This window comes from Poecilia formosa, unplaced genomic scaffold (genome assembly GCF_000485575.1).
Source record: "Poecilia formosa unplaced genomic scaffold, Poecilia_formosa-5.1.2 Scaffold131, whole genome shotgun sequence".
In the NCBI taxonomy this organism is placed as follows: domain Eukaryota; kingdom Metazoa; phylum Chordata; class Actinopteri; order Cyprinodontiformes; family Poeciliidae; genus Poecilia; species Poecilia formosa.
The window spans coordinates 1,531,294-1,551,747 of record NW_006800070.1 but is presented as its reverse complement, the minus strand read 5'-3'; the positions used below and the strand labels follow the sequence as shown (position 1 = coordinate 1,551,747).

The 20,454-nt window shown below is 39.8% G+C and overlaps 2 protein-coding genes across 3 annotated transcripts in view; both read right to left on the bottom strand.

Moving 5' to 3' along the window:
- The window catches only part of plekhd1 (pleckstrin homology domain containing, family D (with coiled-coil domains) member 1), a 13,090-nt gene extending 1,811 nt beyond the window's left edge, over nucleotides 1–11,279 (bottom strand). The window contains exons 1-12 of one of the 2 annotated variants that reach the window (XM_007561911.2): nucleotides 10,188–11,279; nucleotides 7,819–7,912; nucleotides 7,646–7,735; nucleotides 6,076–6,152; nucleotides 5,878–5,969; nucleotides 5,751–5,803; nucleotides 4,901–4,995; nucleotides 4,709–4,802; nucleotides 4,095–4,306; nucleotides 2,764–2,896; nucleotides 1,356–1,500; nucleotides 235–384 (exon numbers count right to left, since the gene is read on the bottom strand). In XM_007561911.2, coding sequence (XP_007561973.1) covers nucleotides 235–384; nucleotides 1,356–1,500; nucleotides 2,764–2,896; nucleotides 4,095–4,306; nucleotides 4,709–4,802; nucleotides 4,901–4,995; nucleotides 5,751–5,803; nucleotides 5,878–5,969; nucleotides 6,076–6,152; nucleotides 7,646–7,735; nucleotides 7,819–7,912; nucleotides 10,188–10,342 — 1,390 coding nt within the window. In that variant the 5' untranslated portion in view covers nucleotides 10,343–11,279. The remainder of the gene's footprint in view (nucleotides 1–234; nucleotides 385–1,355; nucleotides 1,501–2,763; nucleotides 2,897–4,094; nucleotides 4,307–4,708; nucleotides 4,803–4,900; nucleotides 4,996–5,750; nucleotides 5,804–5,877; nucleotides 5,970–6,075; nucleotides 6,153–7,645; nucleotides 7,736–7,818; nucleotides 7,913–10,187) is intronic. The other variant, XM_007561912.2, reaches the window with a different exon arrangement.
- Nucleotides 11,280–12,224: 945 nt separating this feature from the next.
- Nucleotides 12,225–20,113, bottom strand: slc39a9 (solute carrier family 39 member 9). The gene is made up of 7 exons (XM_007561910.2): nucleotides 19,547–20,113; nucleotides 19,255–19,363; nucleotides 15,924–16,127; nucleotides 15,736–15,804; nucleotides 15,177–15,262; nucleotides 14,476–14,610; nucleotides 12,225–13,844 (listed from the first exon to the last, which is right to left on the bottom strand). The coding sequence occupies exons 1-7, from the start codon at nucleotides 19,640–19,642 to the stop codon at nucleotides 13,611–13,613; spliced, it is 933 nt and encodes a 310-aa protein (XP_007561972.1). The 5' UTR covers nucleotides 19,643–20,113; the 3' UTR covers nucleotides 12,225–13,610.
- Between the last annotated feature and the right edge of the window lie 341 nt (nucleotides 20,114–20,454).

Sequence of the window (20,454 nt, the reverse complement as noted above, 5' to 3'; positions counted from 1 at the left end):
TTTCTTTTTTTTTTTTTAAAGAACATAGTTTCCAACTTAATGACAAAAACAACATTACTTGTACTTTTAGTATCATTCTGTGACAAATAATCAGTTTATCGGGTTGTTAATACTGTGCAGAGTTTGGTTTCTCTTTTCCAATGTTAGCAGGAAAGCCATTTATAGCCACCGCTGTCAGATGTGTGTTTGTGAGACCGACCGCTAGAACGTGAGTGGAGTGTGTGTGAAGCTCACACTCACACCAGTGGCGTCTGGAGGCTCTCCTCTGGATGCGGCAGCTCTTGATCCTGCGTGCGGCGGCTTTGTGTAGGTAAACGGCGTTCTTCATGATGGCCGGCAGCTTCGCCTCGATCTCCGCTGCACAGATGCACTCCTCGAAGAACTCTGGGTGAACGAACACACACACACACACACACACAATCGTCAAACACACAAAAATCGTTGCAGTGAGAGATGACAGCAGACAATCGTGGTGTGTTCGAGTTTTACTGACAAAGATGGCTAAATGTGCCTCCTTTGTACTTGTTCTACTGTTAATATCAGCTGCATCGATTTTGTTATGAAATGTCAAACTTCACAGTAAGTGGATAAAAATGAGACGTTTTGTGTAAAAAATAACAAGAAATTTTTCTTAATGGTTTCAGGCGTTTCAGGGTGTGTTAGTCCTCAAAGGGAAAAACGTCATGAGGTCTCAGAGAAATAGGCATGAGGTCTAAAAATATGACAATGTATTTAATAAAACCAGAGATGTGTGATGTCCATTTTAACGACTCAAATGTTTAAATAAAATTTCCCTACAAGGGCGAATATTATTTTATCAGTCAAATCAAATCAGTTTTTTTTTTGTATGCTGCCAAATTAGATTTATTTTATTTTTATTTTATTTTTATTTTACCTCTAAGGGTTTCGTAATATACAAAGACGAGTGAAAATGTCCCGTCACCTTTCAGCTGTTGAGTCTTCATGAATTTACACTGATTGGACAATAGGTGGCAGTACATACCACCTATTGTCACACAAGGACATTAAAAAGTGGAGGATTATGCTAAAAAAACACACCATCAAAGTTCACAGTCATACAGGTAAGCAGCCTTTAAAATACCTGTACAGACTGCTAGATGAAATGTAGCTAACACAGCTAACATTTAGCTGAAGCTACGTCAGTCACCAGAAGAGCAGACTGCAGCCGCAGCGTCCTAAATGCCTGTAAACATTTAATACGGCCGTCCTGGAGTGACCAGACCAGAGTTCTCCTTCAGCGACCTTCGCACAGCTGTGCTGCTAATGCAGGTCGTTAGCACAAAATGAGATTAGCTAATGCTATCTAAACAAGCGCTAATTGCTAACACTCTCACTTCTCAGCTGCGTCACGTCCCCCTTCATCTTCTCATCTCTCTCCTTGGTCCGCTCCAGCGAGTTCAGGCCCTTCTCCAGGTCCTGCAGGGCCTCCTCCGCCTGCTTCAGCCGCTGCTCCAGCTCCATGCGCGACTGGATCTCCGCCTGGCCTCACAAAGCCACCATCAGTACGGACATGTCAACCGTAAATGCCCGTTTAAATGTTGTTTGTTTTTCTTCTTCTTTCAATAATGAATTCAAATAATTATTTGATTAAAAAAAAGAAGAAGAAAAAAAAAACATTATACTATATTATATCGATAAATATTGTCACTTTCCTAATAATGGCCTAAGTCATTTTTTTTGTCAAGTGATTTTTTTTGTCAAAAAAACAAACAACTATATTATAATTAACTACCATGTATAAAATAGAAAAAAAATATTATTTTTAAATAAAAGTAGATAAGTAATTAATTATTAATCAAAACTATAGTTTATCAGGAATATAAAATGTATAGAATCAAAGCAGGTGGGTTTTTAGCATTGATTTAAATGAACTCAGCGTTTCATCTATTTTGTAGATAAAAATGTTTATATTTGTTTTATTGAGAACTTGATTTGACTGTTTTAGCAGAGATTTTTTTTTCTTCTTATTTAAAGGGGCAGTATTATGTAAAATCAACCTTTTTTAGCTCTACATTGTGTTATAATGTTTTTCCCTCACTAAAAACAAACCTGAAGTGTTGCTTTAATTTTGTTCATTCGTGTTTAGAAATCCTTTAACCTCCCTTGGCAACCATTCAGCTGAACAACGTGCTTGGTTGGACCAAGCCCCGCCTTTGAAGACGAAGCTCCTCCTCTTAGCTGCCACCTCACAGCCTTACCCAACAACTCCAACACTCAGCTCCTTCAGACTAGCCAGCAGCAATTAGCAAACACCTGGTGGAACTGTGCGCAATGCTACTTCTCAGCAAAATGTTAAAAGGTTAATAGAGGGGCCCTGTTGTGTTGACTTCTTGAAGGCAGAGTTTCTGAAAGAGCAGGAGCTTCTTAAAGAGACAGAGGCCCAATTTTAAATTTCTTTTAAAACATATTTGATATATTTGATGTTATAAAATTATACTATGTGACTGGATAACACATAATACTGCCCCTTTAAGACTGAAAGGATGTTTATTTTATAAAATTTTGTTTGTTGTGTTGCCATAGATACAATCTGATGCCACAAGATTAATCTTTGTGTTTGAGCTCAGTTTGTTCTATAAACAATAATCACTGATTGGTTTTAAGCTAAGCTCATTAAGCCCCGCCCCCTCTCCCAGATTCCACCAAATCTGTATTGAAACGCTGTTAGTGGGGGTGGGGGGATTCTTATAAAGGAAAGGGGATACAAATCTAATTCGGCTCCTGCCGTGCATGCTCTGTCACCTTGAGCTCGGCCTCGGTCTGCTGCTTGTCCGCCGTGAGCTGAGAGAGCGACTGCTGCAGCGTCTGGGCCTGGGTGGAGTAGTACTCCTTCTCCTGCTGCAGCAGCTTGGAGCGCTGCTCGTTCTCATTCAGCCTGCACAGAGAGGGCCAGGAAGCAAGAAACACTGAACTCAGCTCATATTTAATAAATTAGATTACACGTCGCGAGCAAAAAGTACTTTTTATTTCTGCTTGAGTAGTATTATTATTATGAGTATTATTACTCTTACTTGAGTAAAGCTTCTGGGTGGTATGGAGGACCAAAACTGACATAATTAAAAAATAAAAGCAGAAATGTATATATTGTTTTTCCTTTTTGTTATACATGCATTTTTTTATGTCAAGAAATGTATATATTTTTTGCATTTGTTTTTGTGCCATTGCCTAAGGAACTCTCTTTTCTTTTCCATTTCTGTATGCATTTCTGTCTGTTTATGCAAATGAGGAGGGCGGAGTCTTAACACTTCAACTTCTGCCTATTGGTTGGTTAGCATCACACTCTACTTGGCTTCAACAAAGATGGGTGATGAAGCTTGGCAAGTGTTATAGTGTTATAACTGCTGATTTTTTTAATTTTTTGTGTGGCCGCTCAGACAGAAGGTGTGTGTCAGTCAGCGTCTCTCGTGAACACAATTGTCCAAAGTCAGGTTAGTCATAGTTTGGACGAGGCTTTTGAAAATGCTTTCTACCATTAAATTGTACTCTTTTTTTCTAATTGAATGTCCATTCTGATAGAGATCAGGAGTGTTACCATGCAAAGAAAGAAAAAGTATCTGCAGTAGTTTTATAACTTATTTCTGTTTTCACAAATCGATTTATTTTATTTTTTATGGGGTTTTTTTTATTTTATTTTTTTTTAGAGTTTTTAAAATATAAACTCACACCACTTGAATGACTTTATTTCTTTTTTTACTTCTGAAGGGGTTAAAAAGCGTTTGACTCGTATGCGTGGCGTGCGAGCGGAGATCAATACGATCTTATGGACACGCGAGGAAAAGCCCTGCGCGTTTACGCAGCAAGACATGAATGCGATGGGAGTCGCAGAGCGGCCGGCCCAACTGACCCGCTCATGGAAACGCGGCGCTATGGATCGCATGTCGGAGCCGAGCATTAGTGCTTCACAGTCGATGGCAGCAACTTGTAATATCCCCACTTACTGCGCCTCGTCAATGAGCTGCTTGGCTTCGGATCGATACACATTTCCACTGTACCATTAGCTCAGACCGGCGCTGCTACGACCGGAGAACATGCTGGGGGGCGGGGGGCGACTGCGAGGACACCAGGAAGCTCACTTCTCGTCGGCCTGCTCCTTCTCCTTCAGCAGGATCTTCATCTGCTCCTCGATGTGCCGCAGGTCCTGCAGCACCTCCGGGTCTCGGACCGCCTCTCCGTCCACGGGATCCTCGCACGCCGACCCCGAACTCTGTCGGTCCGCCTCCTTCTTCTTTTCCTGACCTTTCACCCCCAGCATCAGAAGTCTCCGCTGTTTCTCCTGGGAGAGCTCCTGAAAACAAACAGCGACATCTCTATAGTTTATGCTGGGCTTCTGGTTGTTGCGTTGGTTTTCACCGATGCTGTTAATCGACTTAAAAATTTAATCAGATTAATCGCACTCTGGCGCCGTGGTTAATCGCGATCGATCACTATGTCCAACTTTGTAAGCTTGATATGCAAATATGCACAAAGTTGCTTCCTTCTAACAGGTTCTAAAGCACTCAGAGGTTTCAGGACATCGTGTATGGGGTTAAAAGTTCATTTGAACACGATGAAAGCATTTGGAAAGGCTTGGTAGGAGGAAGTAACTGACTGTGTGTAAACTGTTAGCTCTCAAGCGCTCAGGCGCATTAAGGATGAGGTGAAGAATTTATTGCATCGCGCCGAAAATCTTCGAAAACAACAAGAATACCTCTATGGACTTTTGAAGCGTATCTGTTAAGCAACTCAGCTCTTCTTTTTCCCGGTCAACACTTTTCAGGGACTGAGTTGTGTCATCGAGGTCTCTGCAACGGCAAGAAGCACTTTTACGCAACACGCTCAGACAAATGCGCTCGTCCGTCTCTGGGAAATCCTGAAGCGAAATGAAGCGTTAGTTAGTTACAGTTTGATCTGCTCCTGCTCCGCCTTCAGCTCCAGAACCACCTCCTCGAACTTCCTCTTCTCCTCCTCCAGGACCTGGTTGAGACGCTCCAGCTCCTGCAGAAATGCACACTTAGAGCTGCGGCGTGTAACGTTTATATAAAATTTTAAAAAAAATTCTTGACATGTTTGTTTAAACTGTCACTACGGTATGAGACAGATAACTGTGGGAGAAAATAATTGAGCTCCTCTGCCTTCTCAGTTCTCCCAGCGCTAACTAGAAGCAACCAATCAGAGGCGGATCTTAGCGCTGTCAATCATGGACGTGTGCACGCTGCTCTCCCACATACGTTTCGGTTTTTCCTTTCCTCCTTGATCTCTGCTTCAATACAGCTTCTCCCATCAGCAATGCCTGTCGTGAATGCTAATGCTTAGCAAGCAATGTTAGACAGCTAATGCTAGCAATGTTAGCTAGCTTTGGCTAGTATGTCAAACAGTCAGCAGATAAGTGGTTTTCCTGGAGCAGTGAGCTGTTTCTTCGCCATTAACACATTTCACAGCACATTCACGGGGATGACTGACAGCACTAAGACCCTCCTCCTGCCTCTGATTGGTCAGTTTTGACCAAGAGCAGTGCATTTCTTCAGATGGCAGGCAGAAGGCGGAGGATCTCAGATTCACAGATCCCATATTACACTGTCACAACATGAACAGTTCTAACTGTCTTCCTGGTTTTTTATGTTTTTTTTATTTTTATTTTTTTATCAAAGTTACATACTGCAGCATTTAATGTCCCTCGACATGAGTGCTTTGCACTGGATGGTTTTTTGAACAAACAAAAAAAAAAAAAAACACTGAAACCAGGACCTCACCTCCTTCTGTGCTCTTTGGTGACTTAACTCCTCTGTCTCTTCCATAAGTTTATCTTTAAGAAAACAAACACATTTAAAAAAAATAAATCATTTTCTCTACTCATTCACTGAGCTTGCTCATATTTACCCAGGTATTCTTGTTTCTCCTTGGCCAGCTGCAGCCCCTGAGCCTCCAGGCTCTCGATCATCGCCTCCCCTAGTTGCGAGTTCTTCCATGTGCTGTCCATCAACGGAAAGAAAATGCAAGGAGGAGGAAAAGATTCAAAACCCCTGACATTATTTTATCGATTACTTCGATTCCTGCAGAGGGCCTTTAGATACTCACACTTTCCCTGATTCCTGGAGCATCTCTATCCACTGGACCTGCTCCTCCTCAGACTCAGCAGCCAGGACGATGGTCCCCTGGGGGAGGACGTAATGCATGCAGCATCAGCTTTTTGTCGGTAATGGCATCAAGATTTAAAACATTGGATTTCTGATGGGGTAGTAAAATACTGAAGTCCGGGATCGAAGAGATTTTTAAATTTTTTATTCTGAAATCAGGTGGAGATTTAGTTGTTTGCTTCAACTCTTAAAAGTTAAAATCACGAGGCGAGACCAGGCCTGTTGCAATGAACCATAAATCAATTTAATGCATGATGAGTTAAAACAAGCTCAATAATTTCCATTTGCATAATTTAACGTCTTTCTCCTTTTTCTTTCCATCGTAAACTGCATGTCAAAAGTCTTCAGTCTGGTGTATTTGGTCATAACTAGCTGCTTTGTTGAAGAACAATTTTGTTTAGAGGAACTTTATAATTCATTTTATTTGTTAGGAAGAAAATGGTGTTTTATCAGAACAATGAATGATGTCGAAAATGAGGTCAAATCACCTGATATGTTATCAAAAAATAGGCCAAATGACCAATCGTATAATGTCAAAAATGAGGCAAAATGAGACATAATATGAAGTCAGAAATATGATAAAACACTGAAACTATGCCAAATTACACAAAATATGGGATGAGACCGAAGGACACGGAGTATATTATGTCACAAATCAGGTAAAATAACATATTATATAGTATGAAGTCCATAATGTGGTCAAATGACAAATAGTATGATGACATAAATGAGGTAAAAGGAAACATTACGTGGAAAATGGGGCTGAATCAGATACAGTATATGTGTCGCCAATGATGTCGGAATTTTGTTGAAAATGAGGTAAATTCACACAATGACAAAAATTAGGCCAAATGAGATATAGTATAGTCTCAACATCAAAAATGAGGTAAAATGACAAATAGTATACCATGATGGGTTCAAATGAGACACAGTACGACATCGTACCCCATTTTACCCCGAAAATGGGGTAAAATAAGCCACAGTGTAGTGTGACGTCAAAAATGAGGTAAAATGACAAGTAAATGAATCTTTCTGTCATCTGACTGTAAAACTTTTCTCCTGAGGACATTTGGCTTGTCAATATACGTGTTTCCTTAAAGCTGTTGATTTTGGAAGAAGCACCTGGTCAGCCCATGTTGATGAAAAACTGAAATTATTCCACAAACGTTCTGACATTTGTATTCCAGTCATTTCAAGTTCGTGATTTCACTAATCGTCCTAATCAATTTTCTAGACTTTTATGGTGACAGCTTTGGGCCAGATGGTTTGAAAAAGCGGAAGCAACTGGCTCATCTACCAAGATGACAATCAAAAACACAGATTAACAGTTGCTTGGCAATGGGCCAACGCAGGCTTTGGGTTGGCTCTGACCTCAACCTTGGTGAAAATACCAGGAAACCAAACTGGTACAACTGGAACTGTCACAGTTCCAGTTGTAATAGAAACTGATCAAATGGAGCTCCTGCAACTCACAGGAGCATTTATCTATTTCATAGAAAACTCAGTCCTACTGTAAAATCTTCAAGGTTGACCACAATGGCAAAAGGCATCCCCATGTCCTCGTTGGACGACACCACGCATCCTCCCAGAGGAATGACTCCCTGGCACAGAAAACAAACCAAGCGTTTTTTAGGAGGACGTGCTCAGAAAGTTGGCGGTGACCTTCACCAGGCGTTTTGCTCACCTTGGGATGGATATTGAAGTACCTGTTGCTCTCGAAGCTCCTCTTCTCGCTCTCTGCATAGTAGAGCAAGAAGCTGTCTTTGATGATGAAGAATCTTTTGTACCGAGGAGACAATGAAAGCAGCAGTGAGTGAACCCTGAAAAGAACCAACATCTGCCAACGCTCTTGTAGTCGACATCAGCTGCCCTGGCAGGCAGCTCAGCTAGCTTAACTTTCTATGCCAACCTACGTTAGTGGACCGGAACCGCAAAAAGCATAAAACTTTGCTTTCAAGCAACGTTAGACAAAGGAAAAATGGACGGAATTTACTCCTTTATTCTTTTAAATTGAATTTAAAGGAATTTTCCTTTAAATTTCAACTCCATGAATGTTTTCTGAGCATTAGCAAGCACTGCTAAATCAAACTCTTTGAGCTCGTCATCTCATGTGAAAGGAAACGTCATTGCAAGTGAACAGACAAACATCATGAAGCACGGTGGAAGCAGAACAATAGTTTAGGAATGAGAATCTGAACGCCTTAGAATATGAACAAAGCAGTAAAAAGCATGCACTTTAGAAAAATATCAGATTAACGGTAATTTCTTGAAGCTAGCGAGTATGTACCGCACCAACACCATAACCTCCGTGAACGACATTTCTACTGCAAAAGTAAATCATCTCCTGTGCAAGTCCAGTTAGACCCTTTAATTGAAACTCCTGCACTTGGCGAGATGATTTTGCTTTGGACTTTGACTAGGCCATTCTAATACATGACTATGCTGGGATTTAAGCCGTTCCGTTACAGATCTGGCTGCATGTTTACACTTGTTGACCCAAAAATGTCTAAATGGGACGTCTTATGGCTTCCTTTCAATAAAAGCCTTCTTCAACTTGAGTTGTGTATCCCCGCAGCTTCTCCAGTTACCATGGGAATCATGGCCGCTTCTCTACTTAATGCCATTCTTGCCCAGCTTGTTAATGTCAGTGAACAGCTGGGTCTTTGTATGTTTTCATGTGCACAACACTCTTGGGTTTTGGATGATGGACCGGACAGAACGCCTTGAGATGTTTACAAAGATCCCATTAGCTACATTTCACCAGCTACTGGTTGATTTTGATTGTCCAGCTGTGTCCAGCTGCTCTGAAAAAAGATTCGACATTTCTCTTATTTTGATTCTTTTTTTTTTGGCCCATTATAATTCTTTCATTAAGGTTGTTTTTTATTTTTACCCACTATCTTCATTGTTAAATTGTGACAATATAAGAAGTCAAAATAGCACAACTTAATAACTGTTATCAGATATCATTTAGCAAAATACTACAGAGTAACAAGACTGGTGGTGTGGTGGCTATAATGTTATGGCTGAAAAATTAAAATATTTTGGGGTTTTTATTACCTCAATCTCTTGAGATTAAAACAATCATTTTTGAACACACACACACACACACACACACACACACACACACACACACAGATGTCTTGAATACACAAAACACAAAATACACAAAGCAAGTCATTTTTCAGCACAATATAGGAGCTTGTTTTAAGTCAATAATTCCTTAATACCTTAGCATTGATGAAAAAGTACTAGCTGGAAGTGAATCAGTCCATGGAACAATAATAAGTTGAAATACCTTGTTCCATGGACAGACTATTTCAGTAATAACTAGTACTTTTTCATCAAAACACCTACCTCATGCTGAAAATTTACTTTGAAGTCAATTTTGTCTTATTCCAAATATATTTGCACTGAGAACTAGACCAAAAATAAAATATTATGTTTTTGCAGTCACGTGTTTCTGGAGTAAAATAAGGATTTTTACTTTAGATTCAAATTAAGTAAGGGATTTTCTTTAAGTGAACCATTTTTTAGATCCACTCAGATGCTTTTGAGTGGAATTAATATATGCAGTACAAATGCAGGATTTAGCCAACTACCTGAAATAACCCAGAAAAGCAAGTAAAGAAAAAAAGAGAGAGAGATCACGCACTGTAAAAAAAAATCTATGATAAACAGTAATGTTGTGTGAGGAAACCCATAAAGTAAACATAAACTGTTGATTTGATGTGAAGTTGCTGTTGATAAATGAATCTGTGAAAATTGTAATTTGTACATTTTTACATTGTTTTTATGTTCATTTTACGGGAAAACATTTGTCTTTTTTCCCACCTTTAAGCTAAAATGTTTGCTTTTGCAGCATCATTTTTAAAATGTAAAAAAAGAAAAAGAAAGAAAAATGCCAATACCGTCTAACCGTGAAACAATAAAATGTTTTACCGGTAATTTTACGGTGGAATTCTGGGAGCCACGACTGTTAGAGTTACCGTATACCGTGAGATTTACGTTTTTTTTGTTTTTACAGTGCACATACCCCTCTCCTCCACTCACCTGCGGGACCACTTGGCCGACGGCCGTCCGAAGGGTCTCTTCCACAGCACGCCGTGCAGCTGCACCTTGGTGCTGATGTCCAGCGCTTCGGAGTCTGACTGCTCCATGGACGTCCAGGGTGACAGCAAAGAGTTTCTGGATGAAGATGAGAACATCCCCTCAACAGAATTCCCCTCACCCTGGGAGGTGGGGCCAAAAATAAAAAATAAATGTAGATATATATATATATATATATATAAAGTGTTGCACAGTCTGTCAATAACAATTAGTCCAACAACATTCGATTAGAAACAAAACACGCAGAGATCCTGCAGGCGCATCCAGCCTCAATACCAGGCAGGCGGAGGAGGAAGCAGGAGGCAAATCCCAATAACTCAGCAGGCTGGAATGATGCAGCTGCCAATACGCTCGTCAGCTGGAGGCAGACAGACCCGCACCGCATCGAGAGCACATCAGGGAGGGAGGGAAGCTTTAGGAATGAGTTGCTAAATCTGAAGCCGGTCGATAGAGTCCGGCCAGTAAAAGCTGTTATTCAGATTACAGCACTCTCAGTTTACAGCTACCGGCAGGTACGACCTACTGGGTCTCTCTCTGTCTCTCCCTCTCATTTATAATTTGCTCCCTCCGTATGTTTCAGAAGCAGCGAATGGTGAGGAGGACATCTGTTTGTGTGGCAGGACTTTCTAGTAAAAGGGACCGGAGAGTCTGACATGCAGCTTCAGTGTCATCAGTGTCAGATTAATTCCCAGCACATGTGTCTGAGTGGAAGGGCGGCGGATTATACAGATACTCACGGCTCGGCTTTAGCGTCCAGGCCGGTGAGACGCATTAGCCGCGCGGAGAGCTTCCAGATGAAACGGCCTGGACGAACCGGACATAGAGGAACAGTCTCAAAGTTATATAACTGACATGTTGACATTTTTTTTGTCATGTTAAAATTCAATTTAATGTCGTTTCCCGCGATTTTATGAAGCAATGTCAACATTTCCAGGTCTGACTTCGAAGTCCTGTAATTTGACCTCTTACAAAATTGGATCCAGCATAAACTGCGGGTCAGGGCCATTGTAGGTAGAAAACAGAGGAGTACAAAATAAAATAATAGTAATAAGAATAAAATAATAACACTCAGAAACTTTGAGATTAAGCTTGAAATCTCAAAATTTGCTAGAATTTTTTTTTTTTTTGAAAATTTTATTTTGAAAAGTAAAAAAGGTTAGACTTTTGGAAATTTTCAGTTTCAAAAGTTAAACATTTTTGAAACTCAGAAATTTCCCAATGTTTTTTTTTTTTCTAATTTTTGAGAATAATCTCAAATTTTCAGCTTTTTAGGCTCAGAAATTCCCAGTTTTGTTTATTTCCAGAAAATTTTCAAACTTTTTGCGGTAAATAAAATTTTTTTTTATTCTATCTACAAAGGCTCTAATACGTAGTCGTAAACAGTTTGTCCTTCAAAAGTCACTGAATTTCAGAGACAAATGTCTTGGCAGTATTATGCAAAATCAACTTTTTGCATTTTACATCATGTAGTGTTATTCCCTCATCAAACACATACCTTTAGCATTTCCTTAATTCTTTCCTGCATGTTTAAGAAATCTGTTAATCTCCCCTGGCAATCCGTTGAGTTGGGCAAAATGCCTGTGTGGAAGTAGCTTTGAGAACTCCCCTACTCTGCTCCTTCAGACTAGCCAGCAGCAATTAGCAAACACCTATTAACACGTTGTTAAAGGGTTCATAGAGGAGTGATGCTGTGATAAAATTCCTGAAGGTGGAGTGTCAGAAAGAGCAGGAGTTCCTTAAAGAGGACCAGTTTCAAGGCGTTAAATTTCTAAGCCGAATTCTTTTAAGTCTTATTTGACGTATTCAGCAATTTTAGCAACTGAAGGCAACAGACTTACTTGATCATGCTATAAAATTAATTTATGTGGCTGGAAAACACAATGCTGCCCCTTTAAGGTAAATTTCAGAAAGATGTAGTCTTTAACTGTAGTCTGGAGGCACAAAATTCATACAAGAAAAGGAAAAAATAAGACAAGAAAATTCATATAGGAAAAAGTATTTATACACATTTTCTTTATACTCCATTGAGTGTGTGGAGTAAGGTCGCCGTGTGGAGCATACAAGTTACAGACGCGCTGCTGTGAGCGGGTACAGTGGCACATCAACACCATACACACAGATGAGCAACCCGCTCAGATTTTAATGGACTTTCAGTTTTATTGGGACTGGAGTCGGAGGCGAAGGTCACGGATCCGCATTCAGGAATCACATTACAAGTGTTACACTGTACACACCGTTTACAGGCTTCACCGCAGCAAAACGAAGCAATTTAACCCCAAATCCTCACCGCCCGTTTCAGGTTTATTGCCCTTTCTTACTAGTGAGAATCATCCGACACGTTAAAAGTTCTTCACAGACATTATACTCTATTCTCCTGAGCTGATGGTCCCTAAAGATGTTTTTTTTCCTTTTCTGTAAGACATGTTTGTCATTCGAGATGCCCTCCATCTGAACTCGACAATCACTTAAGACAAATATGTACAGAATGCTTTCATTTACAGTAAGTTTTACAGGGAGAAGAAACCGACAGATAGAAAGTGAAACCATAAATAAAGAAAAATCGACGTAACAAAAATGGTGGCCGTCTTTAAAGATCGGCCTTTGCGTGTGATTTTTACGGGAATCCATGCACCGGAAAGGGAGCGGACGCAGGCGTCGAGGAGCAATTTAGCTTTCCGAAAGGTTTAAGAGCAACACTTGATAGATAAAGTGACACCTGAAACCCAGAGGTTTGCAAGCTGGTCCATCTGGGTTTTCCCCAATCGCAAGGTTGTCACGGCGACGACGCTGTTGTTGCCATCTTTTGCTACTGGTTTCTTTATTATGGCACTTGGAAAAAAAAAAAAATCAGTTAGAGAAATTTACATTCTGTACATGAATATATATAAAAAATTGATTTTCACAACCAAAAAAAACAAAACAAAATTAAAATAAATCACAAGCTCAACCAACACCAAATCTCACCGTATGACAGCCACCCGGTTTAAAAAAAATAAAAGACGATAAAACCGAAGCAGGAAAGTTAAACGAGCATGATAACGTTAATCTGTTTGGATCTAAACACATTGAGCTAAACAGGGGAAAATTAAAAAAAAATCTACGTTGTCTCAACTTAAGATTTCGGGTAGAGTGAAAGAATACGTATTGTGGCGACAGATAAAACATCGCCGTGTCCCTTGGTTGTCTCAGCTCTGATTCCCCTCGTTCCGGCCATTGATCAAGTCGTGGCGTCCCTGCAGCGACATCTGTCTGGTCCAGCAGCAAGACATTTAAAACTCGCAAAGTCTGACATCTCGATTCCAGCGTCCTCCCCTCTGTACACGCGTCCAGAGTCCGGGCCCCCGGGTCCCCCCCCGCTCCGTCGGTCTAATGGTGGTGGCCAACCGACAGCACCAGAGGGATGAGGCAGCCTAGAACCAGAGAGCCCACCTCCACTTTGCTCAGTCCCTTCCCGCCGTTGCCCCCGGCGGCGGAGTGGCTGTGGCCGCCGCCGCCGACCTCGGGGAGAACGTGAACGGTGGCCACGTAGAGGAAGGTGCCAGCGGAGAAGAGCATGGCCACCCCGGTGGCGTTGATGTCCGACAAGGCTTCTTTGCTGCTCTGTGAAGGGGGAAATAAAGAAACGAGAGAACGGTGTGAAACAGGAAGCTGAAGAATCCCATTTAAACTTTCTACAGCATGTGAATGTGGGCAGCCATTTTTTTATTTTTTTTTGCTGTTTAACTGAATTATTTTTAGCTTTAAAGAGATTAAAATGCAATGTTTACTGTTAATATAACTGGATAAAGAACATCATACAAATATTTAAAGATGCGGTATATAACTTTTTTTTTTTTAAATATGCTTTTTAATATATTTTTTAAAACAATCATGTTGTGACAGCATAGTGAGACAGAAATAAAAATAAAAAAGCTCCTCTTCCTTCTCCCAGTGCTAACTAGAAACAGCCAATCAGAGACAGGGGGAGGGTCTTTGACCTGACAATCACTCATGTACTCACTGCTCTCCCTCTTTCTCTCTCCTACATTACAGATGCTTCACTATAACATAGCCTGTTGCAAATGCTAAGGCTAGTTAGCATGGCCACCAATAATGGCAGATAAATAGTTTTCTGAGTTTCTGAGGATTTTCTGAAATGGCAGCCCAGGTGTCAACAGAAAGAAAACATTTCTATTTCCACTGCAAGTCAGGACTCGACCCAAATGGAAACCCGGCTGCAAACGTGGCTCACCTGACTGAGGCCTAAAAACGTGATCATGGCGAGAACGGGGGCTGCCAAGGCGAACACCAGGAGGTGTTTGCGGATGCGGTTCCTCTCGAGGCCGGCGTGCATCAGGAACGAGACCAAGCCGAAAGCCGCTGGAGCCTAAAGGTCAGAGGGCAGAGCAATGCAGGTCACTGCATAGTAAACCGATCTCAGAGCAGATTTCTTCTGTAGTCATTTCTGAGCACAAAAATGTCCGCATACTGACGAAACAAACAAACAAAAAAAAAAAGAGAAAGAAGGTAGAAACGTAGCGCTATAACGAAGCCTGTCACGTTAGCAAATCCTGCTGGACGATAAACTGCCCCCATAATTATTGCGATAAACGATAATATTGTTTTGAGACCATTTTCAACCAACATATTGATAATGACCATGCAACTTTGCTCTCTCAAAGATCAATAAACTTTAATTTAACACTTAGCACTGGAAGATGTTTTAAACATCCAAAGTAAACAAAACAACAAAAAATAAATATATAAAATGAAAATAAAAGTCACACACAACAGAAACCAGAAATAAAATGGATTATGTAAACAAAACAGCTCATTTTAATTTATCATGTGATTAACTGGTTTACAGATTATTGCGACAGGGTTATGTATAGCAAATAAATACACAATACAGATTTTAAAAAGTGTTTTTCTTTTTTTGTTTGTTTTTTTTACCTTATGTAGCATAATGGCTACAAAAACAATGAGCTGGACGCTGGTCTGAGACGTTGAGGCAGCCGCTCCTAACGCCACGCCGTCAGCTGGAAACAAGGGTCAACACAGCATCCGAGTCCATTTAGTCCATTCAAATCATCAAAACTAAAACAAGATTACTGGGAAAAGTAAAGAGTAAACAGTAAAGCTTCCCTTTATTAGCCTATGGGAAGTTCATAAGTAGTTCATGGATATGTTAATTCATCATTAAACACTTTATAAATCAGTAATAACTGTTTATTATGCATTAATTAAGGGTGAGAAGAAGACAGAATCCACCAGCGTTTTTCTACTAAACAACCTGTAAGTACAACAAGTATTTATAAGTTTTTATTACATGTTTAATTAATGCATAATAAACAATTGATAATGATTTATAAAGAGTTTATGACTGGATAAGATACAGATAAACTGTTTATTAGTCATCTATAAGGGGAGTCTTATTGAAAAGTGGTACCGAAGGGGAAATAATCACCCTCGAACATCTGCGTCTTTGACAGAAGATGAATCGTCGACTTACCTGCAGCATGGACTACAAGTCCCAGAGTAGTGGTGATTTTCGAGCTGTTGACTCTTCCCGACTCTGGATCTGAGATGGACAACAAAAATATATTTGCTTTTAGAAGACAAACTGGCACAAACGATCACCTCTGTACATTTTCATCAAACGTTAGCTGCTTTGACTGACTGACGTCTCATCTTGCTGACCTTCAGAGTTGTGAACGTGAGAGCTGCCTATCTGGTCCACCAGCAGCATGAAGACGAAGCCCAGAACCAGGGAGACGCCGATGCAGGCGTGCAGCTGCTCGTGGTCGTGCTCGTGTTTCCCCGTTGTGTCCAGAGCCGCCACTGCTTCCACTTTGGCCTCCGACACTTCGGCCGCCCCGACCCGACTGTGGCTGTGGTGAGCGCCTACGGGAAGGAAACGCGGACGGACCGGTAAACGTCAAATGTACGCAAGTGATGGGGTCAAAACTGCACAAGAAGCACTTTGGATTATAAGCAGCAGATTATAATCTGAAAAGTGCGGAATGTAGAGTTGATACTTTAACGTGCCTTTTGGAGTCTTAGGGGGATTATGCCACATCTTTGCAAAAGTGAGATAAGACGGAGAGATGTGACTCTTGACTTTGACTGGGCCACCCTAAGACATTAATAAGCTCTAATGAACCTGTTCCACCGTAGCGTTTGCTGTGTCCATCGGGTTGCAAACCCTCTGGAAGCTGAACTGCCCCAATCGGTTCCTTATTGTTTAATGCAGTGGTCAGAAACTCATTTTGCCCCATATCAAGATTGACAAACTATTAAAATATTAAGAAACAGTTGTTTCTGCTTTCAATAAGTACTTCTTAAAATTAAATATTAAAGATATTCTCACACTGATCTGTCCGTTCATGCAATTATTATCAAAAATAATCGCATAATTTTTTAGTTTGTTTCTTCTTTTTTTTTATTTGCCAATTAAAATCACAGATTTTGTGGTACCAATTTATAAATATCTGCAAGAAAATTTGCAATTATGTACCATGTTAACTTATCAAGTAAAGGCAACAAACACTGCCACCTGCAGGTGGGAGTGAGCAGTCTCTTAAACCCGACATTTCAGACCATTTTTGCGGAAAATCATGCATCAGCACAAAAAAATAAAATTAAATAAATAAAAAATTAAATGCGAGAATCTGTTGATTTTGCATGAATTTCTACCATTGCGGAATCAAAAAACTGGAGGAACTGATTGACATAACTTGGAGTCTAGAGGGCCACATAAAAACAGGAGTGTTGCAGGACTGACCTGCAAATATCTGCTGTCTCTCTACAAGGGAAGTGGGAACTTCAACAATTACTTTTTTTTTTTTTTTTAGAGCTTTCTCATAAGCCTGACTTCATTTTAAAACTTCCCGACTTTATCCCTGATATGCTTCTTGTTTCTATAATGTTATTTGTTCAAAGACTGAGAATAAGTTGGAGAAGATGCATTTTACTCAGTAGGTGATTTCTGAAGGCATGTGGACAAACAGGATTGTGTTTCCGAGTAAAAGGAAAGCCGGGTAACAAATTCACAGCACTTTTTCTAGATATATTTTTATGTGTTATTTTCCTTCCACTTTGTGCTGCTTTGCCCATTAACATACATTGAATTATGTGCCATCATTATAAAGCGTGGAAATCATTCGAGGAGGATGAACACATTGCAAATCAAAGTCTAATGAAATAAAAAAAAAACTCTAAACTGAGACTCAAATTGATAAAGATGTCCGAAATCTGACATGTTTGGACACTAAAGGTTGTTTTTTATGTAGCCAGTCCATCAAAAAGCTCTGCATTAATTTCAAATAACTTTCTTGTTTTAACAGCTTCGGATTGAGGCGCTTTACTAGAAAAAATGTAGTTTTTTCACTCTCAAAGCAGCAAATGTTTCTATAGAAAACTCCAAACTGCTTGTTTCGTTCCTTTAAAATAAAATCAAACACAAAACATCAAAGAACAAATAATGTGACCTGCTAATTAAACCACACCAAACATACTTTTGTTGTGGTTCTTAAAGCAAAAAGCCCTTTTTGGTTCTGACATAAATGATGCCGAGACGAAGTTCTACAGCAGAGACAGAGTAACGGTGTGAGGACAAACGTCCCGACTGCGTTTTTAATCTGGTTTCATAGATCACAGCCGTGGAGCCGGGGAAGCATCGACAGCTTTACCTCAACATTTTAAAGACGTAAATAGTTCTTATCGTGCCTGCTAAAGTATGCGTCAGGGTCATTTCTCCAAGTATATAATCTTAATATGTTAACAAAAAAACAAAACAAAAAAAAAACACACAAAAAAAGACTGACTGCAGATGGGAAGTGCCCATCTTTCCAGTATAAACAGAAATTTAAATGTGTTTCTCTTGAACTTTTGGGGAAGAGATGTTTTTTTTTTTTCTGAGAACTTTCTGTGATCAGAAAAAAATGGCTCAATTCTCAGATGAGCTTTTTAAACAACCAAATAGTTGGTTAGTTTATTTTATTTTTTTATGGTTTTATGTTTTTATTTCAAACATCAACAGATTTTGGGGGATGGAGAACAGAACAATAACTAAACTGATGTTAAAACAGATTAACAGGTAACATCAATCTGCCAACAGGAACAGAGAAATTAACCACTTTGCTATAACCTTGTGTATTTATATGTAATTGTTCATTGATATGGCCAATTTTTAACATAAAAATGAGCTTGGAAACAAAAATAAATATGCAATAAAAAAAAGGGACAGCTGAGGCACACGACTCGCATGGTAGAATCTAATGTATCGCATAAAGTTCACACAAGTTTGTGGTTTTAACAAGTCAAAATAATGAGCGAAAGCTAAAGGAGTCTGAAAACTTCCCCAAAGCATTTTTACTTGCATTAAAAACCCAACTAATTTATTATGTTGGAGACTTTTAGACTCTCTACAATCTTAACGGTCAACAATGACCATAATGTAACTCTCTAAGTTCTTATCTTATCTGATCACTAGGTTTTATTACAACTAAAACCAGCGATCAGCCCGAAACCTGGGAGTAGTGATGGACTCTGACCTGATGGTTCTGCTCTGCATCCCCAGAACCAGAACCAAACGAGGAGAAGCAGCATTCAGCTTCTATGCGCCACAAATTTGCAACAAACTTCCAGAAAACTGTAAAACAGCTGAAACTCTGACTTCCTTTAAATCTCGACTAAAACCCCACCTGTTTAGTTATATTTGAAACATAATCAATTACAAATTTAATGATGGCACTTGACTTAATGTAATGTTTTGATTGTTGATTCTATGTTGCATGACTCTGTGTTTTTGTGTTTATTATGATGTAAAGCACTTTGAAATGCCTTGCTGCTTAAATGTGCTATACAAATAAAATTTGATTGATTGATCTAGATACAAGTTCGTTAGAGTGAAGTAATGATTGTAAGCTGACACAAAGTCAGTTCTTGCATGAACACGTGTTGATGGGAGACAAACAGGGAGCACAGAAGCCTCTGAGTTAGTATTTCAGGTGGTAACCAGATACTCTACCTTCAAGGATCTCTTCATAAAGTGCGTGGACTCCCTCGGGAATGATAACAGCTAGCGCTGTTCCACAAAGCAGCCCTGCTCCCAGCACGGTGATCAGCTTCAGTTTCTCCTGGGGGTAAAAAGAAAACACACACAGTCACGAACAGAACCTCAGCACAAGAAAAACACTATTCATTCAATCGATATAATGATACGAGTTTCTGAGGGGGGATCAACACTTTTGGAGCTGAACTTTTCCATTAAAGCTGAAAGAGGTCGTCGTTGTTTTGTTATAGATTTGTTCGAAACTTACCTCCGAGAAGTTGACAGCAAGAGGTATCGTCCCGGCCACGTAACATCCCACCAACATCGCAAGAGACAGCAGGCTAATTGAGCTAAAATCGTCCATGGCTGCACTTTCCCTTTTCAGCTAGCCTACTGCTAAACCATCAAAGTCAAACTTTTAGCACAGAACCTGAAGCTTTCACGGTTCACCACCATGCCCTGGATGTAGCCACTGCTCAAGACGGGTTGATAATTTAACAAGAGTCTACGAATAATGGTCTGTCAAACTCCAAAACAAACACAACTATCAGGAACACTGCAGCCTTTTTGGCCTCAATAGCGACGCTAATGCTAACTAGCTTCAGTTAATATCCGACTCACGGGCTTGACAAACAAAAAAAAAAACTAGAATGCTATCACGTCAGTCCTCCATTGTGGTGCTACAAGATGTATCTTTTCCAGTTTGGGTGTCTGGTCAAAAATTATATTGAAACTTCTCGAGGTGTTAAACAGGAAACAACAAAAAAATGCTAACAGAACAACCTCTTGTTTTAGTGCCTGTCAAGTACTTCCGGGTCACAACTCTACGGCGGAGGTTGCCACGTACCTGCGAGACTCGTTGGAGAAAAGAGGAAATTTAAAGCGATAAAATTTATTTAAAATGTTTTTTATGGTATCTTTACGTTTTTGAAAAAAAATTACAAATAACTTAACGGTTTTAAAAATGTTATTTAACACATTCATAGTTAATTTATTAATATTTTCATTTAATTAATTTTACAATGAAAAATGTTTTTTTAATTTATTTAAAAAGCGTTTTAAATAAACTTGTGAATTCATAAGTCCTGGTCAATAGTTCATCTACATTCATGGGTGTGAATGTCTGGGGCTTCAAATAGTCATCTGAACCGTTCTTTCTCTAGTTTAAAACAGCAC